Source organism: Myxine glutinosa, chromosome 1, assembly GCF_964187855.1.
Source record: "Myxine glutinosa chromosome 1, kmMyxGlut1.1, whole genome shotgun sequence".
NCBI classification, from domain to species: domain Eukaryota; kingdom Metazoa; phylum Chordata; class Myxini; order Myxiniformes; family Myxinidae; genus Myxine; species Myxine glutinosa.
The window spans coordinates 270,890,465-270,902,025 of NC_136261.1; the positions used below are offsets into that span (position 1 = coordinate 270,890,465).

General features: G+C 38.5%; 1 protein-coding gene across 1 annotated transcript in view; it reads left to right on the forward strand.

Annotated features, from left to right (window-relative positions):
* The window catches only part of CWC22 (CWC22 spliceosome associated protein), a 266,010-nt gene that overhangs the window by 218,030 nt on the left and 36,419 nt on the right, over positions 1–11,561 (forward strand). The window contains 1 exon segment of the mRNA XM_068131795.2: positions 2,376–2,477. Coding sequence (XP_067987896.2) covers positions 2,376–2,477 — 102 coding nt within the window.

An 11,561-nucleotide genomic window follows, 5' to 3' on the forward strand; every position in this document is an offset into this window, starting at 1 on the left:
TCTGGTGTGTGGGTGTATCTAGGCATAAGGAAGAACGCTATTGAAAATTGGGTCGCCACGTCAAAATCCAAGATGGCCGCCGCCATGTATGTCTGAACCTTGAGATGAATATCTTGAAAAATAAGCGAAGTACCAACTTCTAATTTGGTGTGTGGGTGTATCTCGGCAAAAGGAAGAACGCTATTGAAAATTGGGTCGCCACGTCAAAATCCAATATGGCCGCCACCATATATATGTCTGAACCTTGTGAGCGAAATATCTTGAAAAATAAGCGAAGTACCAACTTCTAATCTGGTGTGTGGGTGTATCTAGGCACAAGCAAGAACGCTGTTTAAAATTGGGTCGCCACGTCAAAATCCAAGATGGCCTCTACCATATATATGTCTGACACTTGTGAGCGAAATATCTCGAACAATAAGCGAAGTGCCAACGTCTAATCTGGTGTGTGGGTGTATCTATTGGGTCACCACGTCAAAATCCAAGATGGCCACCGCCATGTATGTCTGAACCTTGTGAGATGAATATCTTGAAAAATAAGCGAAGTACCAACTTCTAATTTGGTGTGTGGGTGTATCTCGGCATAAGGAAGAAGGCTATTGTAAATTGAGTCGCCACGTCAAAATCCAAGATGGCCGCCACCATATATATGTCTGAACCTTGTGAGCGTAATATCTTGAAAAATAAGCAAAGCACCAACTTCTAATCTGGTGTTTGGGTGTACCTCGGCACAAGGAAGAACGCTATTGAAAATTGGGTCGCCACGTCAAAATCCAAGATGGCCGCCGCCGCCATGTATGTCTGAACCTTGTGAGCGGAATATCTTGAAAAATAAGCGAAGTACCAACTTCTAATCTGGTGTGTGGGTGTATCTAGGCATAAGGAAGAACGCTATTGAAAATTGGGTGGCCACGTCAAAATCCAATATAGCCACCTCCATGTACGTCTGAACCTTGTGAGCGAAATATCATATCATAGCATGTTTTCTGCGTCTTAAACTTTGTCAACTCACATAACTTCACCGACGGGGGACCTAGGCGTAACGCTTGTTGCATTAAGTTGTTGCACAGATGTCATCATGTTGTCCAACTTCTTCTTCACTTTTTGGTGCAGTAAATGATGCCAGAGACCCTATGGGGTTACATTATCATTTTCCTCTTTTTTTTAAACTTTCAAAAGATCTGTCGAGGATTTTGTTTATTTAATTATATGCAGGACAAGGACATTTGGAAACACGAGTGCACTTTTTCATGGATTGCGAGGAATTTTGGAAACTGCAGAGACGTCAACATTATATATAGGATTTTACCCTTGGGTCAGAGCATTATATCTTGCTCAGACAAGATCAGCAAACCAACCCAGCACTCGTTTTACTTTTTCATGTTTGGTTCTTGTAATTTTGTTCCTCAGAACTTTTCAAATCTCAATTCGTCATTCGCTTGCTCTTCTCGAAACATGCATCTATCTGATCTTCAATCCATGCTCACGCGATTAAAAGCTGATCGTTGCAAAACACCCTAAAATGTATAGCTCGCATCCTTTCGGGGTGTGATGGGCCAGGAAACCACAACCATCCAGCAATATTTGTAGCGAAGTTCTGTTTATTTTTTTTAACTCTCTTGGTATGTTTCTTTTTATGTTGAAAGCTTTCGTTTATTATACGAGTTGTATTTATACAAAAGGTATTGTGCTCGTTTTGGGTGTCCACTCCCCTGACATTGAATAACTGCTGCCAATTGGGCTGCTTCAACTTTCACTCGAGAAAAAAAGTTCAGAGTTTTTGACGGTGATAGAAAACGTGTTGTTTTTGAATTTTGGTTTATGTCATTCTTTACCTGTAGTATTGATATGTTATTGATCCTCCACATTATTTTTTAACCGAATTTTACTTATCCTTATTTTACTTATCCTTCTTCACCATCCAAACAAATAGAATGTTGAAAAGTGGTATTTTATGGCATTGTTTGTGCAGGAATCTTGTAAGAGCATCTAATTCAATTTGTCCATCTTGGTCAATTTGCTAAATGCTTCATAGGTTACATGATGTCGGAGGTTCATAAAACCAAATGAGCCTCAGGCATCGTGACACCTCAAACATCACGACTTAGCAATATAAGCCTCTTGGTGGAAGTTGAACATAAATTTCATGCAATGCAAGAACATCAAGATAAACTGGAGAACATTTACACAAAACTATGTACTGTATAAGGACATTGGCATAGAATAGACAAATCAACACGACATGGGATTTGAACATGGGAAAATGAGCTATTTCCTCGTGGTTGGAACACTAAACAGAAGGCTGACTTGGCAAGGTTACTTAGCTAAAACGACCTTCCCCGGTTCTTCAATTTCGTTTCCTATTTTGCCGTCTGCAGAACACTGCAGCCCTTCTTTGAAGGCTTGTTCCCACGTGACAATCCAAGCAACACTCGTTTTGCCATCAACTTCTTCACATCCATCGGCCTTGGTGGTCTCACGTGAGCGATGCACACATTACTGGCCAGGAAGGACTTTTTTCATTGCAAGCTTCTGAATGCACACTTTTGTTTATATGTGCTAATTTTGTTTCTATAAGGTGCTTGTTTTTATATACCACTCTTTGAGCTTTTTAAAGGACGTTTTGAGGGCATGTGATTTGTATACCACTTCTGGTAAGGCAAAACGTGTTGTAGAGGGAGGGGAGGGGTCACAACCTGCTGCTGCTGCGCTTTATTTATTATTTATTATTTATTTTAACATAACGTGCCAAATTATGTTTTGATGAATAAATGCTGCATGGGAATAGTGTGGATATACAAGACATGCATGACAATAGAAAATGGAGACATAATTTATAAACAAGTCGAAGGTCGTGAGCCTCAACCTGCTTGAGAACAATTTCCTTTTTTGTCGAAGGAAACCCACACGAGAGCATTTCTCGTTTTGCACCCTGTTCAACGCTTTCTCACCCAACCTGCTTTGATTTCAAGTATGTACATTGGTCTGGTTTCCTTGCTCAGCAATTACCGAATTCTGGCACTGATCAAGTCATTGCTGTTTCTCCGACCGTTTGTTCCCTGTGATATTACCCACCAAATATTGTGATATTTATTGTGATGGGTGTTGTCTTGCCAATGCCCAGGTGCCTGGCTTCAAAGGAAGTCTAATTAATGCTAGCTGTATCAGGTATCGATATGAAGACAGGCGATGCACAACAAGGATGTAGCAATTGCCTGTGGCAACCCAGCCTGAAAATTGATATGAGTGGAACACATCAATGTAATCCTACTATTCAATGGCCAAAGATGAGAGTCTTTGCTTTGGCACTATTCCAGTGTTGTCAAGTTGCAAGGTTTAATCTTTCCTTCTTTTAGCTCAATCCTGTATTGACTCTCAATTTTTTGCAGTTGACCTTTGTTTTGTCTGGGGTAGTTTTGAGAGCATTTTGTTTTTTTTATTACCGCTGCCACCAAAGGTGGATCGGAGGTTATGTTTTCACCCCTGTCTGTTTGGCTGTTTGTCGTTTGGTTGTCTGTGAACAAAATATCTCAAAAACTTGTGGACGGATTCAGACCAAATTTGGCGGAGAATTAGCGTATGTGACAAGGAAGAATTGATTCGATTTTGGTGAAGATTCACATCTGGATCGGGCTAGTAGAATTTTAAAGTGATTCTTCACCATTGGGAGATAGGGCCAAAAGCGATATATAGCAGGATATCTCAAAAAAGTTGTGGATGGATTTGGACGAAACTTGGTGGACCGGTTGTGTATGTGACAAGGAAGAATTGATTCCATTTTGGTGAAGATTCAAATCTGGATTCAGATCAGATAATTTTAAAAGCGATTCTTCACCATTATTGAGTGGTCGAGCTAAAACTGATACATAGCACGATATCTCAAAACGTTATGGATGGATTTGGCCGAAACATGGTGGACAGGTTGGGTGCGGGACCAGACCGAATCGTTTCGATTTTGGTGAAGATCTGAATATGGATTCGGATATGAGAATTATTGAATTTTCAGGTGATTCTTCACTATTGAGAGATCGGGCGAAAAGCGATATATAACATGGTATTTCAAAAAGTTGAAGACGAGTTATAAGTAAACTTGGTGGATGAGTTGGGAAGGTGACGAGAACAAGCTGATTCGATTTTGGTCCAGGTCCGAATCCAGATCCGGCCTATCAGTGGGATACAGAACATAAACTGTTCAGCTCAGCCTGGCAGAGGTATGCGCCCTACCGAGTACCGTTCTAGTGTGAGTGTTATATTCGCATTGCAGAAAGAAGAACAGGTAGAACAATCAGGTAGAACAAACCTCCGTCAGCAGACAGGTAGAACAATCAATAGGACATTGGGGTATTCTAACTACCGTGGGAAGTAAGGAGAAGCTGATGTTTCGGGCATTAACCTTTTTTTAGCTCAGACGAATATACCAGAATATCAACATTGTTCATAGTTGCAAGAGGCGTAAATAAATAAATTTAAAAACCAATTCTGAAATGGAAATCATCTCGATTAAACAACAGAAAAGTTTTGTCAAAATCGCCAGAAAAGGTTATTTTTTTCTTCCGTGATTCTTGCGTGAATTTTCTCGTATTTTCTTTCGTGAATCCTTCCGTGTAGTCTGTGAAACATATGCCGGTACCATATGTGCTCCCCCCGCTCCCCCCGCCCCCCCCGCCCCCCCCAAGTTGGTGGCTTCTTTTAGAAGGGAGCAACCAAGCAAATATTTTTAGCACATGCGTACTCAATTACACATCAGGTGTGTTGGTTACATCATCACTGAAGTGCCGCTGAGGTAGTGTGGCTATAAACTATAATAGTAATTTGGAATTTGTAGGGACAGTCCGTCAAAAATATTGGCACCCTTGCACTTTTTTCAAATAACTCACAATTTTCTCGAAAAATAAGTTGAATTTGACAAAAGTATTTGGTCTTCACAATTCTTTATTTCACTGTTACTATTACAGAACCTTTGTTTTTGATTCAGAACTTAATGTATCCTTTTAAATCAGGGAATAAAAAGAAAAGGCATTGCCAAAATTATTGACACCCCAGACTTAATATTTATTAGCACAACCTTTGGACAAAATAACTGCAGTCAAGTGCTTCCTATAGACATGAATGAGCTTCCTACACCTCTCTACTGGTAATTTGGCCCACTCTTCTTGTGCAAACTGCCCCAGTTCTCCCAGATTTGAAGGGTACCTTCTCCAAACTGCTAACTGCTTTTTAGATCTCCCCAAAGGTGTTCAATGGGATTTAGATCTGGACTCATTATTGGCCACTTCAGAACAGTCCAGCGTTTTGTCTTGAACCATTCCTGGGTGCTTTTTGAAGTGTGTTTGGGGTCATTGTCGTGCTGCAAGAATCACAATCTTTGACTGAGATCCAGCTTTCTGACACTAGGTTGAACATTGTGCTCCAAAATGCCTTGGTAATCTCCTGATTTAATGATGCCATGCACACATTCAAGGCACTCATTGCCAAAGGCAGCATAGCAACCCAAAAACATCACTGAACCTCCTCCATGTTTGACTGTCGGGAAGGTGTTCTTTTCTTTGGAGGCTTCATTTTGTTTTCTGTAAACATAGAGATGATGTGCTTTACCAAAAAAGCTCTAATTTGGTCTCATCTGTCCACAGGACATTCTCCTAGAAGGATTTTGTCTTGTTCAGGTGTTTTTTGGCAAACTCCAGTCAGGCTTTCTTATGTCGCTCTCTCTCTCGGCAGTGGGGTCCTCCTGGGTCTCCTACCATAGAACCCCCTTTCATCGAGTTGGCAACGGATGGTGTGAGTTGAAACTGTTGTTCCTTGTGTCTGAAGGTCAGCTTGAATCTGTTTGGCAGTTGATTGAGGTCCTTTCTCCACCATTTGAACAATCCTTCGGTGCAATCTTCGATCAAGTTTGCTCTTGCGGCCATGTCCAGGGAGGTTGCCTGGACACAGGAACATCAAGGTCTCTGGAGATGGACTTGTAGCCTTGAGATTGTCCATGATTGGCTACAATATTGTGTCTGACCTCCTCAGACAATTCTCTGGTTTTCCTTCTTTTCTCCATGCTCATTGTGGAACACATAGTGACACAAAACAGCAGTATGGCTCCTTTTCTCCATTCAAACTGGTTGAATGAGTAATTTTTATATTGCAGGCACCACAGGTGAGTTCAATTCCAAAGTAAAGGAGAATCACCTGCTTGAAATATAATTATTTCTAACAACTTCTCAAAGATGCCAATAATATTGTCCGGGCCATTTTATGAATTCTGTGTGGAATAATCTAATATTTCGTAATTTTTTTCAGTTTTTTTGTTTTGTTCCATTGCAAACAAAAGAAATACACATGTGGATACCAAAAGATTTTTTAATATCAACAATTTTCTGGAAGAAATGGTGCATTATTTGAAAAAAGTGCAAGGGTGCCAATATTTTTGGCCATAACTGTATGACACAATGTGTCACCCTTCAAAAGGCATTTTTATATGGGAACTATAAGGACATCGGTGAATGCAACCAGGCAGGACACTTGCTTTAACATGCCTCACAAATGTGGCCGACTGGTTATTGCAACCCTTTGCCTGCAAATCATCGGGATAAAACTTGGACTCGGTCAGGAATGGAACCTTTACGAGGCTTTTCAAAAGTGAGTGCACCATCTCGGAGCTATCCTGTCAGCTTGGTGAGAAATCTGTCAACATGTGGACATTTAAAAACCAAAAGTACCTCCAACAATGGAATGATGTCACAAGTGGTGTGGGTGTGGGTATGTGTGCTTTTTTTAGGGGGGGCATGCACATGTCTAGGCATGCTGGTGTGTGTCCATCAGGCTCGCCCCATGCTTGTGCACACAAGTCCTTGCATTCAACACCATGTGACACTTCAATATGCATGTGTAAAAACACCAAATTTTTGCCAAGACCAAAACACTCCAACCATAAAAAGAAAGCAGATTTTTTTAAATCGCAAGCTGGCTGTTCCCAAGTGGCATCTATTGAATGGCTTCTTTTACTTGCAGACTGTGTTCACCAAACAGTGCATGTATTATCACCATGCTGCACCATGTTTGCTGGAGTGTTTGTTTCCCGTTTTTATTCGATGATTGGGCCTTCAGTGGGAAGCGGGATGTCGTGACTAGCTTCTTGGTGTTGATGTGGGGTGGAGTTTTGAAAGTTTATCATTTACCCGATGTCGTTTGCATCCCATCCATGTTTCCCACAATATACACGGAGGCTTGCTTGATGCACGCATGCCTCCTCAAGTCTGATGCAAACAGTTTACTAGTCATCTCCTCATGAACTACCAAAAATTCGAATTTGGTGTATTTTTCCTTGGATTTTTTAAACAATTATCAATTTGCATCAATTTTTCAAATTATAAAATTATACTGATAACATCAGTGCATGGTTTTCTGGAACATCATGCAATTGTGTTACTCACCCAATAATATTATCTGAGGTTTGCGCTGAGAAATACCCTTGGCATGGCCGGCTTAAAGTTGTTTTTCAACAGCGTTTTCATCTACCTGGCACCAGTGTCACCGCTCCTCATTCCCTTGCCATTTATATACTATAAACTTCAAAATCCTGAAAAGAACATTGATACATCAACGTTCTCATTGCTTAAATTCTCATTGAGCATTTCCATGCTCTCTGCAGCATTAATCATCGTCATACAAACAACCTGCATCGTGCATATCATCTCCTTTGATGACTGCAAAATGGACTTTTGATAAACAATTGCTGTGAGAGAACATGATGGATGTTTTCGAAAACAGAACATTGTCGACTATGGTTGCAATTTTATATTGTCTGCCATTTGAGAACAAAAATATCTGCCATTTTTTTACACCGCACATTTCCTATGCCATCTCCAGGCATTGCAAATCGTCATTGCCGGGCACCGAAGGGGGCTCGGCAGTGACGCACGCTGAAAGGGAGTACTCAGTTTTCACTCTGGTTGTTTGTTTGTTTTCTTGTTTGTTGTACACCGCACCTTTCCTATGCCATCTCCAGGCATTGCAAATCGTCATTGCCGGGCACCGAAGGGGGCTCGGCAGTGACGCACGCTGAAAGGGAGTACTCAGTTTTCACTCTTGTTGTTTTCTTGTTGTACACCGCACCTTTCCTATGCCATCTCCAGGCATTGCAAATCGTCATTGCCGGGCACCGAAGGGGGCTTGGCAGTGACGCACGCTGAAAGGGAGCACTCAGTTTTCACTCTGGTTGTTTTCTTGTTTTCTTGTTGTACACCGCACCTTTCCGATGCCATCTCCAGGCATTGTAAATCATCATTGCTGGGCACCGAAGGGGGCTCGGCAGTGACGCACGCTGAAAGGGAGTACTCAGTTTTCACTCTGGTTGTTTGTTTGTTTGTTTGTTTTCTTTCTTTCTTTCTTTCTTGTTTGTTTGTTTGTTTGTTTGTCCGGGCGCTATCTCAGCCATCCTTTGAGCGAGGAAGCTGAATTTTCGGCACAATAGTGAGCAAGTCCTTTGTCAAAAACTGTATTTTTTGTTTTTTGATTAATCAATTAATTGAGTTATTTAATTATTAGCGATTAATTAAGTACTTATTTCATTAATCAAATTTCCGTTCTCTTCTGACCATTAAATCAGGCACCTTTTGAGTTAGGAAGCTGATATTTGGACATGCCAATGACCAGGTGATTTGGCTGCAAAGGCTATTTTTGATTTATTGTACACCGCTCCTTTCCTATGCCATCTCCAGGCATTGCAAATCGTCACTGCCGGGCACCGAAGGGGGCTCGGTAGTGACGCACGCTGAAAGGGAGTACTCAGTTTTCACTCTGGTTGTTTGTTTGTTTGTTTGTTGTACACCGCACCTTTCCTATGCCATCTCCAGGCATTGCAAATCGTCATTGCCGGGCACCGATTGGGGCTCGGCAGTGACGCACGCTGAAAGGGAGTACTCAGTTTTCACTCTGGTTGTCTGTTTGTTTGTTTTCTTGCTTGTTTGTTTGTTTGTCCGGGCGATATCTCAGCCATCCTTTGAGCTGGGAAGCTGAAATTTCGGCACAATAGTGAGCAAGTCCTTTGTCAAAAACGGTATTTTTGTACACCGCTCCTTTCCTATGCCATCTCCAGGCATTGCAAATCGTCATTGCTGGGCACCGAAGGGGGCTCGGCAGTGACGCACGCTGAAAGAGAGTACTCAGTTTTCACTCGTTTGTTTTCCTGCTTTCTTTCTTTCTTGTTTGTTTGTTTGTTTGTCTGCGCGATATCTCAGCCATCCTTTGAGCTAGGAAGCTGAAATTTCGGCACAATAGTGAACAAGTCCTTTGTCAAAAACTTTATTTTTTGTTTTTTGATTAATCAATTAATTGATGAGTTATTTAATTATTAGCGATTAATTAAGTACTTATTTAATTAATTAAATTTCATTTCTCTTCTGACCATTAACTCAGGCACCTTTTGAGTTAGGAAACTGATATTTGGACATGCCAATGACCAGGTGATTTGGCTGCAAAGGCTATTTTTGATTTATTAATTAATCAATTAATCGATTAATTATTTAATTATTTGATTAATGACAATTTTTTTTTTTTTTTTTAGTTACAGATTCTGATGAAATGGTGTGGTTTATGTGTTCTCTGACCGAATTGATTAATAATTTAATTTTTTTATGATTATTATTTATTTATTTTCATTATTAATCATTTATTTATCTTCTTTCTCATTTGGCCAATATCTCAGGCACCTTTTGAGCTCAGAAGCTAATATTTGGACATGAGTGACCAAGTGATGTGGCTATCAAGGATATTTTTGATTTATTGATTAATCAATTAATCAACGTATCGATTAATTATTTAATTATTCGATGAATTACTAAAAAAAAAAAAATTTCCCAGTTGCAGATTCTGATGAAATGGTGGTGATTTATGTGTTCTGTGACCGAATTGATTGATAATTTAATTTTTTATGATTATTATTTATTTATTTTCATTATTAATCATTTATTTATTTTCTTTCTCATTTGGCCAATATCTCAGGCACCTTTTGAGCTGGGAAGCTAATATTTGGACATGACAGTGACCAAGTGATGTGGCTATCAAGGATATTTTTGATTAATTGATTAATCATTTAATCGATTCATTATTTATTGATTAATCGATTAATTACTTATTGATTAATCAATTAATTATTTAATTTTTTATTAATGACTTATTTGATTAAATTTCTAAAAGATACATCTTCGGATGAAGCACGAGAGTGGTTTTGTTATGGTATTAGCCAATTGATTAAGAAAATATTTTGTGATAATCTTTTATTGATTTTAATTATACAATTTATCAATCAATTAGTGCACACCTCTCCCTCCCAATGCAGCCTCTATGAGCTGCACTGCGGTATTGCCGGGCGCCAGAGGCGCCCCGGCAATGCCGCGCTGTAGGATATTTAATTATTTGGCATGGGGGCGGTGTACTTTGAATGTATGTGTACTTGTTTGTTTTTTGATTAATCAATAAATTGAGGAGTTATTTAATTATTAGCAATTAATTAAGTACTTATTTAATTAATCAAATTTCCTTTCTCTTCTGACCATTAACTCAGGCACCTTTTGAGTTAGGAAGCTGATATTTGGACATGCAAATGACCAGGTGATTTGGCTGCAAAGGCTATTTTTGATTTATTAATTAATCAATTAATTATTTAATTATTTGATTAATGACAAATTTTTCTTTTTTTTTATAGTTACAGATTCTGATGAAATGGTGGTGGTTTATGTGTTCTTTGACCGAATTGATTAATAATTTAATTTTTTCATGGTTATTATTTATTTATTTTCATTATTAATCATTTATTTATTTTCTTTCTCATTTGGCCAATATCTCAGGCAGCTTTTGAGCTCGGAAGCTAATATTTGGACATGAGTGACCAAGTGATGTGGCTATCAAGGATATTTTTGATTTATTGATGAATCAATTAATCGATTAATTATTTAATTATTCACTTAATTACTAAAAAAAATTTTTTTTTTCAGTTACAGATTCTGATGAAATGGTGGTGGTTTATGTGTTCTGTGACCGAATTGATTAATAATTTCATTTTTTCATGATTATTATTTATTTATTTTCATTATTAATCATTTATTTATTTTCTTTCTCATTTGGCCAATATCTCAGGCACCTTTTGAGCTGGGAAGCTAATATTTGGACATGACAGTGACCAAGTGATGTGGCTATCAAGGATATTTTTGATTTATTGATTAATCATTTAATCGATTAATTATTTAATTATTCGATGAATGACCGAATTAATTAATTATTTAAGTTAGAGATTCGGATGAAATGGTGGTGGTTTATCAAGGATATTTTTGATTTATTGATAAATCATTTAATCGATGAATTATTTCTTGATTAATTGATTAATTATTTATTGATTAATCAATTTATTAAATTTTTTATTAATGACCTATTTCATTAAATTTCTAAAAGATACATCTTCGGATGAAGCACTAGTGGTTTAGTTATGCTATTAGCCAATTGATGAAGAAAATATTTTGTGTAAAAATCTTTTATTGATTTTAATTATACAATTAATCAATCAATTAGTGTACACCTCT